The sequence below is a fragment of the Pristiophorus japonicus genome, chromosome 24 (assembly GCF_044704955.1).
Source record: "Pristiophorus japonicus isolate sPriJap1 chromosome 24, sPriJap1.hap1, whole genome shotgun sequence".
Taxonomy (NCBI): domain Eukaryota; kingdom Metazoa; phylum Chordata; class Chondrichthyes; family Pristiophoridae; genus Pristiophorus; species Pristiophorus japonicus.
Window position 1 is genome coordinate 26683789 of NC_092000.1, and position 22087 is coordinate 26705875.

The 22087-nt window shown below is 45.5% G+C and overlaps 1 protein-coding gene across 4 annotated transcripts in view; it reads right to left on the reverse strand.

Moving 5' to 3' along the window:
- Window positions 1-22087, reverse strand: part of LOC139237985 (cAMP-dependent protein kinase catalytic subunit alpha-like) — a 217238-nt gene that overhangs the window by 31819 nt on the left and 163332 nt on the right. For all 4 annotated transcript variants that reach the window (XM_070867358.1, XM_070867357.1, XM_070867359.1 and 1 more), the window contains 2 exons: window positions 4750-4878; window positions 3249-3347 (listed from right to left, as the gene is read on the reverse strand). In XM_070867358.1, coding sequence (XP_070723459.1) covers window positions 3249-3347; window positions 4750-4878 — 228 coding nt within the window. The remainder of the gene's footprint in view (window positions 1-3248; window positions 3348-4749; window positions 4879-22087) is intronic.

Below are 22087 nucleotides of genomic sequence, written 5' to 3' on the forward strand. Positions count from 1 at the left end.
TTGGAACTTGGCCTGGAGGGTGGAGCAGTCCCGTGCAATCGGTTTTTAAGTCGGTTCACAGATTCCCAGGCTGCCTGTAATTTCTGCGGTCTGGAGGAGTCCGTGTTCCATGTTTATGTGCAGTGTCTGAGGTTGCAGCCCCTCTTCCAATATTTGAAGGGGCTGCTCCTCAAATTCTGGTTGCACTTCAGTCCCACACTCCTGATCTTTGGACACCCGGTGCTGAGGGGAGCGGGCAGGTCGGAAGGCCTCCTCGTAGGACTGCTCCTGGGCATGGCCAAGGTGGCCATTAACTGGTCCAGGCAGCCGAGGGGGTCGTTGGGGTCGTTGAGCCCGACTGCCTGCCTCTCTTCTACGGTTAGGCTTGAGTTAGGGTGTCCCTGGAGATGGAGCACGCGGTGTCCACCGGTACGTTCGCGAGAGGTGGGCGCCGGAGGAACTGGAGTACATCATCACCCCCGGCAACCAAATTCTAATTTGATCCATTTAATGTTAAAAGTTTAATTAGTTTATTGGTTTCAGTGCCCCTTCAATAAGGGGGCACTTGATTTATAGTTTCAACTTAAAATAGTTGTGAAGTAACGATAATAATTACAATTGGCTTTGTCACTGGAGTCTTCCTTCCCAGCATCATCACAAGTGGAAGGATACTTTTCTCGGTCCTTTACTTATTGTAAAGAACGCTTTGTGTCGGATTTTCCGGTCTTTTCACCCCGGAGCAGTGACAGTGGCGGCGGTGAGGTGTTCTGGGTGGCGGGCAAGCCTCCAGCGCCCGCGCGGGTTTTTGGGGCCGGTTTTGCGGCGGTGGGGAACTGTATCGCCCGGAAGAGCTGCATCGGTGTGCAATGTTCCCTGGTTGCGACACTGCCGCACTTTTTGAGCAGCACGCCCCGCAGCGAACGCCTGGGAAATCGGTCGGTACAACCTATACCGACTGCAGAGAGGCAAGTAATGCCGACCTCAGGCAAGTCTGATTGTTTTTTCTTTTAATTTTTTTTTTGCGATTTATATTGTGGCGGCAGGTGCTATGCATTGGGAATGCTTTTGTGTTTTTTTTTTCAGGTTTTCTTTTTCTTCCTAGGCCTCTTGGAGCGCACCGAGATCGGCTCTTTAGCTCGGGATTTTCATTTGCTCAGCCGGCCTAGCGCCCTAAGAGAGGTGTACAACGCCTCCCATAGCGCTCCACTCCACACTCAGGGCCCAGCTGCCCAATTTTGCTGACTGAGGCGCAAACTGTCCCCGGGCGCAAACTTTACCGCCCTGACGCCATTACAGTCCCAAAATCATCCAGCCCTAGATTTCTACTTGAGATCTTCTCAGTAATCTCTTTGCTTCTTCTATTAAGTTTTCCTTTGCTTTTGATAATCTATATCAATGTATCCAATCCTCTGCCTACTGATTCCTTGCAGATTTTGAATGCAATCTACCGCTCCCTAACACTAGTTTTTATCTCCGTTCCTTCATCGTCGCTGGGTCAAAATCCTGAAACTCTCTAGCTAACAGCACTGTGGGAGCACCTTCACCACACGGACTGCAGTGGTTCAAGAACATGGCTCACCATCACCTTCTCAAGGGTAACTAATGGACAATAAATGCTGGCCTTGCCAGCAATGGCTACATCCCGTGAATGATTTAAAAAAAAACATACTTAACCAGAGAGGCCTTTGTTGCCCCTTTATCGGTTTTGATTTTCATTGTGTTTTATTCATTCATGGTATGTACCTCTGGGCACCTCTGAATGTCTCTTGTCTTGTTCATTTCCACATATACAACCTCTGGCTCATCTCCTGCTCCTTGACTACCCTCATATCAATATCAACCTTTGTTTCTGGTAAACAGCCTAGTAACCTTGTTTTATGACAGAAAGAACTGTTCAAATAATGCACCAGGAAACCTCTTACAACAACAATTTGTATTTATATAGCGCCTTTAACAAAGTGCAACGTCTCAAGGCTCTTCACAGTGGTATTATGAGATTTAAAAAATTGACACTGAGCCACGTAAGAAGAAATTAGGGCAGGTAAGCAAAAAGCTTGGTCAAAGTAGTATGTTTTAAGGAGCGTCTTGGAGGAAAGAGAGGTAGCGAGGCGGAGAGGTTTAGGCAGGGAGTTCCAGAGCTTGGGGCCCAGGCAACAGAAGGCACGGCCACCAATGGTTGAGTGATTATAATCAGGGATGCTCAAGAGGGCAGAATTAGAGGAGCGCAGACATCTCGGGGGGGGGGGGGGGGGGGTTGTGGGGCTGGAGGAGATTACAGAGATTACTGCATTACCTCCCTTCTATTTTGTCTTACAATGGGGTTCTCCTCATTTCTTTGAGCTGCACTGTCTCATCACCAGGGCGTCAACACATAATCTAGGTCGACACTCCAGTGTAGTACTGAGGGAGTACAGCGCTGTCAAAGGTGCTGTCCTGCAGATGAGACATTAAACTGAGATCCCGTCTTACTTATTCTGATGGTTCAGCAGGAATGTTTGAGACCACATTGTACTATTAAAGAGCAAGGAGTTCTCCAAGTGTCCTGGGCAACATTCCTCTGCCAACCAACAAACTGGATTGACTGGCCATTTTTTTGTGGGATGAACATAAGAAATAGGAGCCGGAGTAGGCCATACCCCTCCTCGAGCCTGCTCCGCCATTCAATAAGATCATGGCTGATCTGATCTTGGCCTCAACTCCACTTTCCCGCCTGTTCCCCATAACCCTTTACTCCCCTATAGTTCAAGAATCTGTCTATCTCAGCCTTGAATATATTAAATGACTGAGCTTCCACAGCTCTCTGGGGTAGAGAATTCCAAAGATTTACGACCCTCAAGAGAAGAAATTCCTCCTCATCTCCGTAAATGGGCAACCCCTTATTCTGAATGCTACTGGCACAGAATGGCTGTTACATTTAAAAACACAATGATCACTGCATTCCAAAAGTAATTCGTTGATTAAAGCACTTTAAAGGTTTCAATGTGAATGGCTCTCTATAAATCAAATTATTATTATTGTCGCAGTGTAATTTCTCCATCCCCTCCCTCAGTTGGTCATCAAGTATCTGGAACCTGTTGAACATTTCTACTTCCAGCATTATTCCGTTGGTAATCCTTCCCCCCGCGCCCTCCCCCCTTTTACCACTTCTTCCCACTGTTACACACACAACCCCGCCCCACCTCTCCCCACCCCACCCACTCTGCGCATGCCCTCAAGCTTCCCAGCCCTAGTGAGAGCTGGGATTGCAGGATTACTCATATAACACTCACCTTGAACGAGAATACTAGCCGCACCAGAAAAGGGAACTTGACAGCCTGAAGAATCTTTTTTTCATTCAGTGTGTGCTCGATCTGTTTCAGCTTTACCACCTGGCCAGGAAAGTAGTGCAATTATTGTATCAGCCAAAACTACAATCATTCGTACAGAAAATCTCAGATCGGGCAGCATCTGTGGAGAGAAAGCAGAGTTAACGTTTCGGGTCTGTGACCCATCGTCAGAACGTCTGATGACGGGTCATCTCTGCTTTCTCTCCACAGGTGCTGCCTGACCTGCTGAGATTTCCAGCGTTTTCTGATTTTATTCCAGATTCTAGCATCCGCGGTATTTTGCTTTCGTGCCACAATCATTCTTATCGCAATCAGACTGATGTACCGAGTTTAAGAAAGAAAAAATGCCTCTCCCGTAAATCCATTACATCTCGTTTACCATGTCAGGAGCCGACCAAGTTGGGGGTGTTGGGGGACACATGGCCAATGGTTTGTACTTGAATCATGAATTTGGCAGGTCAACATTTTTTGTGAGCTGAATTTAATTCCGATTCTATTAAACACTGAGCACAAGCCACAAGCATTGGTGGACTCAATAGGCTTAATTTATGTACTCCAAGAACATAGCCACCAACATCCTGCTCTCCTACAAGTGCCTCCCTTCCGCACAGTGGTTTTTCCATTATTGAGACAACCTCCTCTTCTGCTCTCCCACTGTGGTCAATGCAATTTAATAGAAAGTGGGGACAAAACTAAATCTGCGTCAGTGCAAGCTTGGCTCTTGGATAAGTATGTGTATATACAGTGTTCGGTCAACGTGGCTCTTCCATATGTTCACATGTATGCAGCCAAGCCGAGTCATGGATACATTGGATGCGTGTGTGCGCAGTCGGTTTGGGTCAAGTGGTGTGTGGTGTGTGTGTGTGTGCGCACGCGCGCGTGAACTGCCGGTTTGGGTCATGGATACGTTTTCGGAGTATGATGTGATTTGATATGATAGGAACAGGAGCTCTAAGCTAGGAGAGATGATTAGGCAACTTTGGGGTCCTTGTGAGTATGCTTTTATCTCCATTCCTATTTGCGTGTGGCGAATGTTCCGGCCGCTGTGCGCCCGGTTTGGACGAAACATGTGCAGAATCTGCTGCCGTGTGGCTCAAATCTGGATCCCTCCCTTTCATACTTTGTAGAACTGGAAATAGATACAGCCATTATCTAAACAGCTTTTGATCGCAAAAAACTCAATACCCATAAAATACTCCCAAACTTCTATCTGAGGCTGAACCAGACTGTTCGCAACCTTAGTGTTATATTTGACCCTGAAATGAGCTTTCGACCACATATCCGCAGCGTAACTAAGACCGGCTATTTCCACCTCCGTAACATCGCCCGTCTCATCCGCTGCTGAAGCCCATTCTACCCTATGTAAACTAGAGGTGATCCAAAACTCGACTGCCCATGTACAGATGTGGAGGGGTGTGAAACAGAGTACATTCAGTCTGTTCACCTTCTGTTTGTCCAGTATCTTCATTGCATAATGCTCCTTTGTAACTTTGTGTTTCACCAACATCACTCTGCCAAAGGATCCTGTACCCAGCGTTTTTGTTCTCTCGAAGTCATCTAGAGATGCTGTGTTCTGCAAGAGAAGGAAAGTCAGTGTTCACTTCAAAGTTTAATGCTCAAGTATGCGAGGTACATTTCAGCATCCCAGGTCTGTCCTACATATGATCTCCTATACAATGGGACCTGCTGCTTAGGGAGTTTGTGACTCAGAAGCAATGCTGATAATGTTACTGGACCTGAAACACATTAAAACAAACAGTTAACACAAAGAGCTGTGTAAGATTACAGCATTTTATTTGTTTCATTTTTCTGCTAATAACTGTGCTTTCAAACTGCTCCAAGATGGCTGAAACTGACTTGACCATTTTGAATGACCCAAAATGCTGTGCAAAGTCAAAAGACTTTCTCACGAGTTTTAACACCTCACTGCTGCAAAAGACTTGTCTGGGAACTGTGGAAAAATGACTGCCCAGGAGATAAGAGAACGAAAGACCTATTCATCGTGAGAGATCGTCCCTTTGTTTCATTGCTAGGCCATTGCGTACACGTTGGGCATCTGGAAAAACAGTATAAAATGGCTGTAACACGTGCGAAAGGGGGCTGCTGCAGTCACAAGAACTGGTAACCTGGTTAGTTGACAAGAGAATCAGGGGATTATGTCTTACATTCGCGGACCATAGTCTGGTGTGAGTGTCTTTGTTTCTTTTACTCACTTAGGGGATAGGCAATTTTAACTGTTAAGAAGCATATTAATAGGGATAGGTTTGCAGGCTAATTGTGCATTTGATGCTATCGTAAATTGCTTGTATTTCCTTTGATTATTTTAAGGAAAGATAAACCTTGGATAGGGGTGAGAAAAACAAACATCCTGAGTCTGTGTGTATTGTCTCAAGTCTGAACTCTGTAAAGTGTAGATAAATCTTATGGGCTAAAACCTGTCTTAATTAAGATAAGTCTTACAGCTGGGTAACCATAAAACACCCCAACTTGTAAATTTGTGAAATACAAGGCACGTATGTACTTTAGGTTTGTAAGTTACACCCCCAGACAGAGAGAGCTTGCATTTATACAGCACCCCATCACAACTGTAAGTTATTCTATAATGCTTTATGGCCGATAAACTGAACTGAACTTGTGTCACTGTTATATAGGCCATTGTGGCAGTTAGTTGTCACATAGTAAGGTCCCACAAACAGTCAATGAATGGATGAATGACCAGTTGAATCATGTTGTGGATGTTGGTTGATGGATGAATATTGGCCAGGACACTGGGAGAACTCCCGACTCTACTTTGACTAGTGCGATGGGATTGTTTACGTTCATTTGAACAGGCAGACAAGGCTTTGGATTCTTTGAAAGATCTCTGACAATGCATCACTCCTCCCCCCAGTACTGCAGTGCCATGTTAGCCTAGATTTTGTGCTAAAGTTCGAGAGTGGAGTTCTGAACCCACCAGCTTTTGACTCAGAGAACAGTGCCATCAACTGAGCCAAGCTGTCACGCTATTCCTGGGTCGCAGCTCTTTCTGGTGAGCACAATGACAGAAATAGAGCATTTTTGTCTCATTTTAGAATGGTGGCTGTCCCTTTAAATCCAATTACAATAATGTAATGTATGCACTGGTGAGTATGCTCAGGGGTTTTGCAGAGCTATTGTCCCTCTTCCATTATTTAAAGGGGCTGCTCCTGAATTTTTGGCTACACTTCAGTCCCACACTCGTGATCTTTGGGCACCCTGTGCGGAGGGGAGCGAGCAGGTGGAGGACCGCCTCGTAGGACTGCTCCTGGGCATGGCCAAGGTGGTCATTAACAAGTCCAAGCAGAGGGTGGTCAAGGGGGTCGTTCAGCCCAACTGCCTGCCTCTCTTCTATGGTTACGTTTGCCCCAGCGTGTCCCTGGAGATGGAGCACGCGGTGTCCACTGGTACGCTCGCGGCCTTCCGCGAGAGGTGGGCACCGGAGGGACTGGAGTGCATCATCACCCCAGGGAACAGAAATTTAATTTAATTTGGCAAAGTTCCCAGTTACTTAGTAAATTTGAGGGCTCTAGTGCCCTTGCCAAAAGAGGGCACTTGATTTAAAATTATTTTAAAATAGTTGTAGAGCTGTTGCATTGTGAGTGGCTTAGCCAGTCAGGTGATGTTCGCAAGACTCAATAAAACCCCAGTCAGTTGGATCTAGGTCATCCACGATGAGGTATGGCACTTGTGAGCCTGGTGGATGAACTGGTAATGTGAAGTGTGATTGTTAAACCTTTGCTAATAAACCAACTAGTTCTTAATAGCAATGTGTTGCTATGGATTCTTAAGCAAAGAACCCATGAAGCAAATACATTACAAATACAAAGGTAGTTTAGAAATTATTTACAGTTAATATTCACGCCTCAGCCTAAATCTCTATAAATGATGCAAGGCTTCGTTTGGTTGTTTCTGTTACACTTGTTTGGCAATTGCTGTGATCGGTGATTGTAACTACGCTGACTGTTTGGCAGATTGCTAGTCAGTGCAGACAGTAACCGACAGAAGGTTCAATGATATCATATGCTGCAAGAGCAAAATTTGTCTCCTATCCTTTACTAGTTTTTGTTTTAAGTTCCTTTTCTTTTGATTCAAGACAATTTATTTTCTACTCAATTCATTCTGCTTCTGTTAGCCGAATGGTGTAGTTCTTCTGGTATACCAGTAGGTGCTGCTGTGCATCAATCCATCGGGTCTTCATTTCCAGTTTATTGTTTCACTGACCGCCCCCCCCCCCCCCACAACAAAACTTTTAGTTTTAATTTCAAGAAATGAGGGTTACAATATTTGGCGTTGCTAGTCAGTACAGGCAGTGTCAGAGAGGAATATCAGTGTGCCTGGGGAAATACTCAGTTCCCTGGTACAAGGGGCATTCACCAGGGCTCTTTACATTGCCCTGGAATTCCCCGGGAATCCACCGAAATGGGAAGGAGGGCCTACGCCCAACAGGAGCATTCAAAGCATTGCCATGTAGTTACGGCAGTAGGTTTGCATATTTGGCTGCCACTCCGGATCCGAGCCCATTGCTGCTATCTCCTTTTGCTTTCGATCGTGGCCACTCAGGAACTTCTCTCTTATTTCCTGTGCTCAAAGTCCCCAACAGCAGAGATATGAAAGCCATGCCACCTTTCATTGGCCCTTTGCCTCTCTCCCGCCCTCACCACATACCTGCCCCAATCCTTCGCTACTCCTCTGCCTTTCTACTCTCTTGCCGCTGTTCCAGACTTGAATTTCCTCTTGAATGAGCCAACAGCTACCCTCTGTGCCTCCGAAGGGCCCATCGAGGCACCAGTTGCTTCCTCATTATAAGAAGCAACCCCGATTGCCCCATCCACCTCTCTCGCTAATTTGCCTGCCCAGCATGTCCACTGGACGCCAACCGCAGCAACCTCCTTTCCCATCTCGCGTACCTCACCCCACCACCACCTTCTTGGGCTCTGCTAACACATCACTCACTTCCCATACTCACACTTCTCTTCCCCCCAGCCCCCACGACCACCACCTCACAAACTCCACACCCTCAGCACCAATTCTATCCTCTGTACGGCCAATGACTCGGGTTGAACAGGCTGTTGGAAATCACGGTGCTCCATTCAACCCTGATGGAGTTTACCAGCCCATATTCTCTCCATCACCCGCCTCCATCTCTTCTTCAGCCCATCTCTTGTTGAAACCCTTGTACATGCCTTTGTCACCTTTGGACTCATTTCAATGTTAACTTGGCCTTCCATCACCCACCCTCTGTAAACTTCAACTTATCCGAAACTCGTGTGCTGCTATCCTGCCCGTACCAGGTACCCGCGTCTCTGCTGACCCAGTTTAACAACGTCCTAAATTTAAAATTTTCACGTCTTTGTTTAAATTTATTCTTGACCTCCCCCCTCAAGTCTCTTATCTCCTAGAGCCCTACAACCCCCACTCCCTGAAATCACTGCTCGTGTGACTATGGCCTCTTGCGCATCCCCACTCTCTCCCTTCACCATTGACGGCCAGGCCTTCAGCAGTGTAGGCCCCGTGCTCTTGAATTCTCTCCCTAAACCTCTCTGCTTCTCCATCTCCCTCTTCTCCTTCAAGACCCTCCTTAAGAAAGAAAGACTTGCATTTACATAGTGCCTTTCACGACCAAAGTGCTTTACAGCCAATGAAATACTTTTGGCGTGTAGTCACTGTTGTAATGAAGAATTAAGACCCACTCCTTTAACCAAGTGTTTGGTCATTCCCTCCGAATATTTTCTCCTCTGGCTCTTCGCTCATTTTGTTCCAACTCCTCTGAAGCAACTGAGGAACTTTTTCCATTAAAGGAAAGTTGGTTTTGTTCTTGTCCCTCACACCTCATTTTCCTCAATGTTCTTCTGAAGGCTGCCCAGATCCAGGGGTGCTCGAAGAAGCCGTCACTGGCCCTTGTACCTCGCCACTCAAACTGGTAGATCCGTTGGGCAGCAAGGCGAAGGTGGCCTAAAAAAGGCAAGTAGGCTTTTCTTATTGGAGGGATCCTCGGGGCTGGTGGCTCTCTAGCTGCTACTGGTGGCCATCATTGTTCCTACAGGCCTCAAAGGCCTGCAGCGGAGACTGGCTTCTGTCCTCAGTCAATGGGTGCAGGCCATGCCTGGGGAGGCTTCGCTGGGGGCATTTTGTGCCTTGCAAATGACCGGAGCCTGAAAACGCAGACAGGGTCGGGTCAGGTCAGGTGCGGCAGAGTTCTGGTGCATTTCGCCTGACTAGTACTCGGATACAGCAGGTGCAGGGGTATGGGGGAAGGAATATTCGGAGCAATATACTTTTCCCTTCCAATTTCTTTTTCTGACTCATGCCGAGGCCCAGATCCACATGCGTTGACTCATGGTGGGGTCCGGTCCAACTGGTCCCGTTTCACGTTGGTGGTCCAACCCCATGAGGGTTGATTTTAACTCCTGGCAGGAAGCTTGCAGGAGCGTCCTGGGGTTTGAGTTGGGCCAGGTTGCATTAAATGCCGTCGATCAGCTGCTCGTCTGTCAGGAACTGGCTGGCAGGCAGGCGATGAAGATCTAGCTCTTCCGGACTGCCCGCCAGCACCAGAAGGAGGCTGCTGACAGCAAGGCAAGTGGTGGGAGGGATTCCTCCAATGGTCTTGTACCGGGGTGTGAGGAGCGCAGGTCAGCAGAGGCCTGAACTTGTCTTGTGGAGCTCAATGAGCACTCTTGCTCCTCAGCAGGCAATTCCCAGTCTATTTAGATAATTTCCCATCTATTTGGGCCTTGTGAGTTCTATACTTATATCTTCAGTCTTGTGATTATTGTTCAAATTAAACAGATTCTTTAGTCCAACGCCATCTCTCTCTCTCTGATTATTTCAAAGACCTGCATGATGCCTCCCCTCAATCACAGGCAAAATTAAATTTAATCACTGCTCAGAGAAGGTTCACAAGGTTGATTCCTGAGATAAAGGAGTTGTCTGATTAAGAAAAGTTGAGCAGGTTGGGCCTGTACTCACTGGAGCTTAGAAGAATGAGAGATGATCATTTTGAAACATAAGATTCTGAGGGGCCTTGACAGAGTAGATGCAAAGAGGATGTTTCCACTTGTGGGGAATCCAGAACTAGGGGGCATAGTTTCAGAATATGGGGTCGCCCATTCTGCATCAGAGAGCTGTAGAACTGGGTCATTGACTATATTTAAGGTGGAGATAGACAGATTTTTGAATGATACGGGTGTCAAGGGTTATGAGGAGCGGGCAGAGAAGTGGAGTTGAGGTCAAGATCAGATTAGCCATGATCGTATTGAATGGGCTCGCAGGCTCAAGGGGCCAAATGGCCGACTCCTGCTCCTATTTCTTAATGTTTTCCCACAGATCAGTGGAATGCACTGCCTGAAAGGGCGGTGGAAGCAGATTCAAAAGTAATTTTCAAAAGTGCATTGCTTATACTGAAAAGGAAATATTTGCAGGGCTCTGGGGAAAGAGCAGAGGAGTGCAACTAACTGCATAGCTCTTGGCTGCAGTCGGTGAGAGCAGCGTCAAGAGGCCTATAAAGGCCAGCCGGTGCAGCTGGTGCTGGGTCAGAAGGCAAAAGAGAAGTAGAAAGAAATTGAAAGGTGACCGTCACAGCCAAGAGGGTAAGTGATTGGTAAGTAGCTTTTCTTTTTCATTTCCTATATCAGTAAGTAACATTTAGCCTTGTTGCCAAATTAAGTTTATCTAAGGGTTAAGTCATGTCAGGACAGCTCGGACACGTGTTATGCTCCTCCTGTAATATGTGGTAAGTTAGGGATGCTTCCGGTGTCCCTGACGACTACGTGTGCGGGAAGTGTATCCGCCTACAGCTCCTGATGGACCGCATTGCGGCACTGGAAAAGCGGGTGGATTCACTCTGGAGCATGCACAATGTTGAGAATGATGTGAATAGCACGTTTAGTGAGTTGGTCTCACCGCAGGTAAAGGGTACACAGCCAGATAGTAAATGGGTGACCAACAGGAAGAGCAGTGCAAGGAAGGTAGTGCAGGGGTCCCCTGCGGTCATCCCCCTGCAAAACAGACACACCGCTTTGGGTACTGTTGAAGGGGATGACTCATTAGGGGGGAGCAGCAGCAGCCAAGTTCATGGCACAGTGGGTGGCTCTGCTGCACAGGAGGGCAGGAAAAAGAGTGGGAGAGCTATAGTGATAGGGGATTCCATTGTAAGGGAAATAGGTAGGCTTTTCTACGGCTGCAATCGAGACTCCAGGATGGTATGTTGCCTCCCTGGTCCAAGGGTCAAGGATGTCTCGGAGCGGGTGCAGGACATTCTGAAAAGGGAGGGTGAACAGCCAGTTGTCGTGGTGCATATAGGTACCAACGATATAGGTAAAAAAACAGGATGAGGTCCTACGAAACGAATTTAGGGAGCTCGGAGTTAAATTAAAAAGTAGGACTTCAAAAGTAGTAATCTCAGGATTGCTACCAGTGTCATGTGCTAGTCAGAGTAGGAATCACAGGATAGCTCAGATGAATACGTTGCTTGAGTGGTGGTGCAGAAGGGAGGGATTCAAATTCCTGGGACTTTGGAACCGGTTCCAGGGGAGGTGAGACCAGTACAAACCGGACAGTCTGCACCTGGGCAGGACCGGAACCAATGTCCTAGGGGGAATGTTTGCTCGTGCTGTTGGGGAGGAGTTAAACTAACATGGCAGGGGGATGGGAACCTATGCAGGGAGACAGAGGGAAATAAAATGGAGGCAGAAGCAAAAGATAGAAAGGAGAATAGTAAAAGTGGAGGGCAGAGAAACCCAAGGCAAAAAACAAAAAGGGCCACATTACAGCAAAATTCTAAAGGGGCAAAGTGTGTTAAAAAGACAAGCCTGAAGGCTCTGTGCCTCAATGCAAGGAGTATTTGGAATAAGGTGGACGGATTAACTGCGCAGACAGTAGTTAACGGATATGATGTAATTGGCATCACGGAGACATGGCTCCAGGGTGACCAAGGCTGGGAACTCAACATCCAGGAGTATTCAACATTTAGGAAGGATAGGCAGAGAGGAAAAGGAGGCGGGGTGGCATTGCTGGTTAAAGAGGAAATTAATGCAATAGTAAGGAGGGACATTAGCCTGGATAATGTGGAATCTGTATGGGTGGAGCTGCAGAATCCCAAAGGGCAAAAAATGCTAGTGGGAGTTGTCTACAGACCTCCAAACAGTAGTAGTGAGGTTGGGGACAGCATCAAACAATAAATAAAGGATGTGTGCAATAAAGGTATAGCAGTTATCATGGGCGACTTTAATCTACATATTGATTGGGCAAACCAAACTGGTAGCAATGCGGTAGAAGAGGATTTCCTGGAGTGTATTAGGGATGATTTTCTAGGCCAATATGTCGAGGAACCAACTAGAGAGCAGGCCATCCTAGACTGGGTGATGTGTAATGAGAAGGGACTAATTAGCAATCTTGTTGTGCGAGGCCCCTTGGGGAAGAGTGACCATAATATGGTAGAATTCTTTATTAAGATGGAGAGCGACAGTTAATTCGGAAACTAGGATCCTGAACTTAAGGAAAGGTAACTTCGACGGTATGAGGCGTGAATTGGCTAGAATAGACTAACAAAGGATACTTAAAAGGTTGAGGGTGGATAAGCAATGGCAAACATTTAAAGATCACATGAATGAACTTCAGCAATTCTACATCCCTGTCTGGAGTAAAAATAAAACGAGGAAGGTGGCTCAACCGTGGCTAACAAGGGAAACTAAGGATAGTGTTAAAACAAATGAGGACTGGGAGAACTTTAGAATTCAACAGAGGAGGACTAAGGGTTTAATTAAGAGGGGGAAAATAGAGTACGAGAGGAAGCTTGCAGGAAACATAAAAAGGGACTGCAAAAACTTCGATAAATATGTGAAGAGAAAAAGATTAGTGAAGACAAATGTAGGTCCCTTGCAGATGGATTCAGGTGAATTTATAATGGGGAACAAAGAAATGGCAGACCAATTGAATCAATACTTCAGTTCTGTCTTCACGAAGCAAGACACAAATAACCTTCCGAATGTACTAGGGGACAGTGGGTCTAGTGAGAAGGAGGAACTGAAGGATATCCTTATTAGGCGGGAAATTGTGTGAGGGAGATTGTTGGGATTGAAGGGCGATAGATCCCCAGGGCCTGATAAGTACTCTGGGATGCAGACTAAGGAAGTGGCCCCAGAAATAGTGAATGCACTGGTGATCATTTTCCAACAGTCTATCGACTCTGGATCAGTCCCTATGGACTGGAGGGTAGCTAATGTAACACCACGTTTTAAAAAAAGGAGGGAGAGAAAACGGGTAATTATAGACCGGTTAGCCTGACATCAGTAGTGGGGAAAATGTTGGAATCAATTATTAAGGATGAAATAGCAGCGCATTTGGAAAGCAGTGACAGGATCGGACCAAGTCAGCATGGATTTATGAAAGGGAAATCATGCTTGACGAATCTTCTGAAATTTTTTGAGGATGTTACTAGCAGAGTGGACAAGGGCGAACCAGTGGATGTGGTGTATTTGGACTATCAAAAGGCTTTTGCCAAGAGATTGGTGTTCAAAATCAAAGCGCATGGTATTGAGGGTAATGTACTGACGTGGATAGAGAACTGGTTGGCAGACAGGAAGCAGAGAATCGGGATAAACGGGTCCTTTTCGGAATGGCAGGCAGTGACTAGTGGAGAGCCGCAGGGCTCAGTGCTGGGACCCCAGCTCTTTACGATATACATGAACGATTTAGATGAAGGAATTGAGTATATCATCTCCAAGTTTGCGGATGACACTAAATTGGGTGGCAGTGTGAGCTGTGAGGAGGACGCTGAGAGGCTGCAGGGTGACTTGGACAGGTTAGGTGAGTGGGCAAATGCATGGCAGATACAGTATAATATGTGGATAAATGGGAGGTTATCCATTTTGGGGGCAAAAACATGAAGGCAGAATATTATCTGAATGGCGGCAGATTAGGAAAAGGAGAGGTGCAATGAGACCTGGGCATCATGGTTCATCAGCCACTGAAAGTGGGCATGCAGATACAGCAGGCGGTGAAGGCGGCAAATGGTATGTTGGCCTTCATAGATAGGGGATTTGAGTATAGGAACAGGGAGGTCTTACTGCAGTTGTGCAGTATTCGTAAAGCCTCACCTGGAATATTGTGTACAGTTTTGGTCTTCTAATCTGAGGAAGGACGTTCTTGCTATTGAGGGGGTGCAGCAAAGGTTCACCAGACTGATTCCACGGATGGCTGGACTGACATATGAGGAGAGACTGGATCAAATGGGCCTTTATTCACTGGAGTTCAGAAGGATGAGAGGGGATCTCATAGAAACGTATAAGATTCTGACGGGACTGGACAGGTTAGATGCGGAAGAATGTTTCCGATGTTGGGGAAGTCCAGAACCAGAGGACATAGTCTTAGGATAAGGGGTAGGCCATTTAGGACTGAGATGAGGAGAAACTTCTTCACTCAGAGAGTTGTTAACCTGTGGAATTCCCTGCCGCAGAGAGTTGTTGATGCCAGTTCATTGGATATATTCAAGAGGGAGTTAGATATGGCCCTTTCGGCTAAAGAGATCAAGGTGTATGGAGAGAAAGCGGGAAAGGGGTACTGAGGGAATGATCAGCCATGATCTTATTGAATGGCGGTGCAGGCTCGATGAGCCAAATGGCCTACTCTTGCACCTATTTTCTATGTGATCTTATCGAAATATATACGATAATGTGCGGGCTCGACAAGGTGGGTGCAGAGAGGATATTTCCACATAGGGGAAACTAAAACTAGGGGACATAGTCTCAGAATAAGGGGCTGCCCATTTAAAACTGAGATGAGGAGGAATTTCCTCTCTGAGGGTTGTAAATCTGTGGAGTTCTCTGGGTCATTGAATATATTTAAGGCAGAGTAGACAGATTTTTGAGCGATAAGGGAATAAAGGGTTATGGGAAGCAGGCAGGGAAGTGGAGCTGAGTCCATGATCAGATCAGCCATGATCTTATTGAATACCGGAGCAGGCTCGAGGGGCCAAATGGCCTACTCCTGCTCCTATTTCTTATGTTCTTATATTATAATCACTGACTAACTGTGGGAAACACTATGGAATATTTATTAGCAATTGCGAAACTCTTCTATGGCCTCTGTGACATGTCTATTTCTTGCTGACATTTTCTTATACCTTCTTTAGCTATCTTTAGTTGCCTTTTCTATGAATTCAATCCTCCCTAGATTTTGATTTCTTATATCTCAAAGTATTCCTTCTTTTGTTTTGAAGTCTCCTCCAACCTGCTTATTAATTCACCCGTACTCTGCATCCTGCTGTGGTTTCCAACAGAACATACTTTCTATTCTTATCCTGTACAAGAGCCTTAACCAAAAAAAATAGATTTTCAGGTCATTATCACATTGCTGTTTGTGGGAGCTTGTTGTGCACAAATTAGCTGCCACGTTTCCCACATTGCAACAGTGACGACACTCCAAAAGTACTTCATTGGCTGCAAAGCGCTTTGAAATGTCCAGTGATCGTGAAAGGCGCTATATCAATCCAAGTCTTTTTTTCTTCAAGCCCATCCCATTTTTTTATTTTGTGTCTGATTTCCAAATTAATTTTCCTTAACCTTCGCCTCGTAGCTCTGAAATCTGTTCTTCAGATGATATGAAGTTTACAAATACAGCCCAGATGATGTGCATCGTACTCCATGTTGGAAAGAAAAATAATTTGGATTTATATAGAGCGCTTTCCAACCTCAGGATATACGAAAGCACTTTACACCCAATGAAGTACTTTGGAAGTGTAGTCATTGTTGTTCTGTGAGCAAACACAGCAAAATCGCTCAAAAGGCCAAGGAGATCATTTGCCAGTTAATCTGTTTCTGAATTGTACATCGAGGGATAAATGTCGGGCAGGACACCAAAAAAACTTCGAATCGCATCATGGGACCATTTATATCCACCTGGACATGCATACGAGATCTCTGTTTTTAATGAGCCAAAACTTGCAGTCGGCTGCTTCCCATGGGTGGATGCCTCCATCCGAATTTTTTTTTTTTTTTTTAAAAACAAATGTACCTGGTGGTCCCGGAGGAACGAACACTTCCTGTCAGAGGCCTAGATGTGAAATATGGCACAGAAGCCCACGCATCCCAGGAGATTACGGGCATCCTGGGATCACGTGGGCCTGGACCACCAATCACAACGTAGTATTCTCATTGATAGCAATGATGAGTTCCGTTTGTACGAGCTTCCATTACTATCAATGAGAATAGCCCCAAAAACACAGAACTCTGGTCCAGAAATTGGGGTCAGAGGCTTCTTGCGGGCGGATGCCTCCGACCTGAAAAATTTCTACGAATTTACCTGGTGGTCCAGGAGGAGCGTGGGATTCTGGTGGGGAGGCCTTCTCTTCCCGCGCTGCAAAGTGCGCTCCCATCCTCCTGATTCCCACGGAGACGGTGCAGTCATGTGTGACTGCACAACCAATCAGGTACAGTATTCCATGGCTTTCTCATTAATAGCAATGAGAACTCCGTATCTACGAGTTCTCATTGCTATTAATGAGAAAAAAAAACCAACACACTAAACACAAAAAATAAAAAACACACCTCACCATTAAAATTAATTGAAAATAAAGTTAATAAATGTCTTAGAAAAAAAAATATATTTTTCCGATTTGTTTTTAAAGTTTTGTAATTAGGGTTAAAAATAAATCTCAGTGGGCAGGGTTTATTAATAAAATGATTTTTCTAATTTAATTTAATTATATTTTTGTATGTTTTAAAACTCTTACGCCTGTAAAAATGGGTTATGAGCCTGCTTTTTATCAGGCGCAAAAGTTTTGAGGTCATTTGCTGGGTATGATATGGGTAAATCCCACAATCTTGCCCTTGCAAATGTCCTGGCTCCCGATATGCACTGGATTTGTCAAGCTCCAGCTTGACATATCGGAAAAGCCGGTTTTCAGCACATGCGCATTGTGCGTTGAAAACCAGCTTTTCCGATGCCTTCTCAGGTCCGTACACACTCCGTACGGATCCAGGAGGCTGGAGTTTCCAGGCTAATAAATAAAAAAACACCTCACATATTTAAAATTAATTGAAATTGAATTCAACTAAATGTTTTAGGACAAAAATTTTGAAAATGTTTTAATAGGGTTAAAAATAAACATACTTTAATGGACAGGATTTTTAATAGAAAAATTTAATTTTAGCACTAACTTTTATATCTTTTAAAACTCTAACGCTAGTAAAAGCAAGCCTTACACCTGGTTTTACCAGGCGTAAAAGTTTGAATGACATTCACTGGGCAAGAGTTGGGCAACTCTCCGCCCGCGAAGGCCCTTCTCCCGGGGATGCGTTAGACCTGCCAAACATTTTGACAGGTCGTAAGTGCCAGATTTAGGCACATGCGCTTTGCGCACCTAAACCCGGAACTTGCAGAGCCTCTTCGGGCACGCGCGCACATTGTACGCACCAAAGCCGCCGCAATTTACCGCCCATTGCATCATTCGAAAGACAGTACATCCAACAGTGCAACACTCCCTCAGTAACATACTGAAATCTCAACTTAGCACGTGTGTGCAAGTCCTAGAGTGATATTTGGATCGATGGCCTGATGGATCCATGTCTCAAACTGAAATTTACACATTACTACAAGTTCTGGCGGATAGCTAAACAAAATCCAGTGTATCTTCTGCTCCTGAAATCCAGCTAATTATTTAGACACCATGAGAATCTGCTTCTTTTCTGGTCTCAAGAAACCCGCTTGATTGTTGCACACATCAAACGCCTGTCTATCTCTGCTGCCAGAATCATCATCAGCTGAGGGAGTGTTGCATTGTCAGAGATGTCATCCTTCAATTGAGAAGTTACAGCTGGGGCCCATCTGCCCGTTTCATTGATTTAGGTGAATGTTAAAAGAACCCGTGGCACTCTTCAAGAAGGAGCAGGGAGTTCTCAGTGTCCCAGCAAACATTCCTCCCTCAACCCAACATCTTCAGCAAAAAAAGGCAGATTAACTGATGATTCATTTTGTGGAATGTTGCCATCGCGGAACGTCACAGTGCTCAAAGTAATTGATTGTGCACGGCACTTTAATATGTGTCAACAGGATAAAATGCTATATAAATGCAAGTCCCAACACACACTGAAGGGGATCTTTTCCAATTGGTTAGACAATTAATAGCCACAAAGTGGGTGTAACTAATTGGAATAATGGATAGAGAACAGTTATGCCAGATTTCCATTGATTTATTACCACATAAATTTTTCAGTTTCATTTTGTACTGGCACAAGGTTACACTGAAAGCAGGCTCCAAAGACGCAATTTAGAGGCTAGTTTTTATGCCATTATAGCATTCAGTCATCCACCTGCCCAAATAAAATGGGTGACCGGGGCTGTTGAGGTGGACTATTTCACCGACGTGCATTAACAAAGTCTTACAGCAAGATATGTAGCAGCGTTTGGAGGCTATTTCTGAGCCCCTTTCTTTGCTTGTTTTCTGTTTCCCAGTTGCCCAGGAGGCTTTTCTCCAAGTGCTTTCGCAATGCCATTTTAGGTACATCAATAATATTGGAACAATGAGTTTTCCCAATGGGGATTCCCCTTTACTTATGCTTTTTTTTTTATACTCGTTCATAGGATGTGGGCGTCACTGGCAATGCCAGCATTTATTGCCCATCCCTAATTGCCCCTTGAGAAGGTGGTGAGCCGCCTTCTTGAACCGCTGCAGTCCGTGTGGTAAAGGTATCCCCACAGTGCTGTTAGGGAGAGAGTTCCAGGATTTTGACCCAGTGACGATGAAGGAACGGCGATATATTTCCAAGTCAGGATGGTGTGTGACTTGGGTGGGGAACTTGGAGGTGGTGGAGTTCCCGTGCACCTGCTGCCCTTGTCCCTCTAGGTGGTAGAGGTCACAGGTTTGGGAGGTGCTGCTGAAGAAGTTGTGGTCAATTGCTGCAGTGCATCTTGTAGATGGTACACGGTGCGCCGGTGGTGGAGGGAGTGAATGTTGAAGGTGGTGGATGGGGTGGCAATCAAGCGGGCTGCTTTGTCCTGGATGGTGTTGAGTTTCTTGAGTGCTGTTGGAGCTGCACTCATCCAGACAAGTGGAGAGTATTCTACCATACTTCTGATTGTGCCTTGCTGGGAAAGCAGGTTGTTTGAAGTTGTGGACTTCTCGCTCCATTACTGACAAGTGGGATTATGTCAGACACCTACCACTCCATGATCAACACCTCTTTGTCATATGGGAGCCGAGTGAAAAACTGTTGGCTGCCACCCAAAACATACAGGTGTTTCCCTCAACAGGTGGGCAGTGAAAAGGTGAGGCCCCGGATCAGATCTCTGCTAGTTGTCGTTGTGTAACATAGAAACATAGAAAATAAGTGCAGGAGTAGGCTATTCGGCCCTTCGAGCCTGCACCACCATTCAATAAGATCATGGCTGATCATTCACCTCAGTACCCCTTTCCTGCTTTCTCTCCATAACCCCCTTGATCCCTTTAGCCGTAAGGGCCATATTTAACTCCCTTTTGAATATATCTAACGAACTGGCCTCAGCAACTTCCTGCGGGTCAGAATTCCACAGGTTCACAATTCTCTGAGTGAAGAAGTTTCTCCTCATCTCGGTCCAAAATGGCTGACCCCTTATCCTTAAGACTGTGACCCCTGGTTCTTCCTGCATCTAAACTGTCCAATCCCATCAGAATTTTATATGTTTCTATGATATCCCCTCTCATTCTTCTAAAGTCGAGTGAATATAAGCCGAGTCGATCCAGTCTTTCTTCATATGTCAGTCCTGCCATCCCGGGAATCAGCCTGGTGAACCTTCGCTGCACTCCCTCAATAGCAAGAATGTCCTTCCTCAGATTAGGAGACCAAAACTGTACTCAAGGTGTACTCACCAAGACTCTGTACAACTGCAGTAAGACCTCCCTGCTCCTATACTCAAATCCTCTCACTATGAAGGCCAACATGCCATTTGCCTTCTTCCCCGCCTGCTGAACCTGCATGTCAACTTTCAATGACTGATGTATCATGACACCCAGATCTCGTTGCACCTCCTCTTTTCCTAATCTGCCACCATTCAGCTAATATTCTGCCTTCCTGTTTTTGCTACCAAAGTGGATAACCTCACATTTATCCACATTATACTGCATCTGCCATGCATTTGCCCACTCACCTAACCTGTCCAAGTCACCCTCTTAGCATCCTCCTCACAGCTCACACTGCCACTCAGCTTAGTGTCATCTGCAAACTTGGAGTTATTACATTCAATTCCTTCGTCCAAATCATTAATATATATTGTAAAGAGCTGGGGTCCCAGCACTGAACCTTGCGGTACCCCACTAGTCACTGCCTGCCATTCTGAAAAGGACCAGTTTATTCCTACTCTTTGCTTCCTGTCTGCCAACGAGTTCTCTATCCACGTCAGTACATTACCCCCAATACCATGTGCTTTAATTTTGCACACTAATCTCTTGTGTGCGACCTTGTCAAAAGCCTTTTGAAAGTCCAAATACACCACATCCACTGGTTCTCCCTTGTCCACTCTACTCGTTACATCCTCAAAAAATTCTAGAAGATTTGTCAAGCATGATTTCCCTTTCATAAATCCATGCTGACTTGAACTGATCCGGTCACTGCTTTCCAAATGCGCTGCTATTACATCTTTAATAAATTGATTCCAACATTTTCCCCACTACCGATGTCAGGCTAACCGGTCTATAATTCCCTGTTTTCTCTCTCCCTCCTTTTTTAAAAAGTGGGGTTACATTAGCTACCCTCCAATCCATAGGAACTGATCCAGAGTCTATAGAAATCTGGAAAATGACCACAAATGCATCCACTATTTCTAGGGCCACTTCCTTAAGTACTCTGGGATGCAGACGATCAGGCCCTGGGGATTTATCGGCCTTCACCCCCATCACAATTTCCTGACTAATAAGGATTTCCTTCAGTTCCTCCTTCTCGCTAGACCCTCAGTCCCCTAATATTTCTAGAAAGTTATTTGTGTCTTCCTTACTGAAGACAGAACCAAAGTATTTGGTCTGCCATTTCTTTGTTCCCCATTATAAATTCATCTGATTCTGACTGCAAGGGACCTACATTTGTCTTCACTAATCTTTTTCTCTTCACATATCTATCGAAACTTTTGCAGTCAGTTTTTATGTTCCCTACAAGCTTACTCTCGGACTCTATTTTTCCCCTCCTAATTAAACCGTTTGTCCTCCTCTGCTGAATTCTAAATTTCTCCCAGTCCTCAGGTTTGCTGCTTTTTCTGGCCAATTTATATGCCTCTTTCTTGGATTTAACACTATCCCTAATTTCCCTTGTTAGCCACGGTTGAGCCACCTTCCCCGTTTTATTTTTACTCCAGACAGGGATGTACAATTGTTGAAGTTCATCCATGTGATCTTTAAATGTCTGCCATTGCCTATCCACCGTCAATCCTTTAAGTATCATTTGCCAGTCTATCCTAGCCAATTCACATCTCATACCATTGAAGTTACCTTTCTTTAAGTTCAGGACCCTAGTTGCTGAATTAACTGTGTCACTCTCCATCTTAATGAAAAATTCTACCATATTACGGTAACTCTTCCCCAAGGGGTTTCACACAACAAGATTGCTGAATAATCCTCTCTCATTACACATCACCCAGTCTAGGATGGCCAGCTCTCTAGTTGGTTCCTCGACATAATGGTCTAGAAAACCATCCCTTGTACACTCCAGAAAATCCTCCTCCACCGTATTGCTACTAGTTTGGTTAGCCCAATCTATATGTAGATTAAAGGTCACCCATGATAACTACTGTACCCTGCACGCATC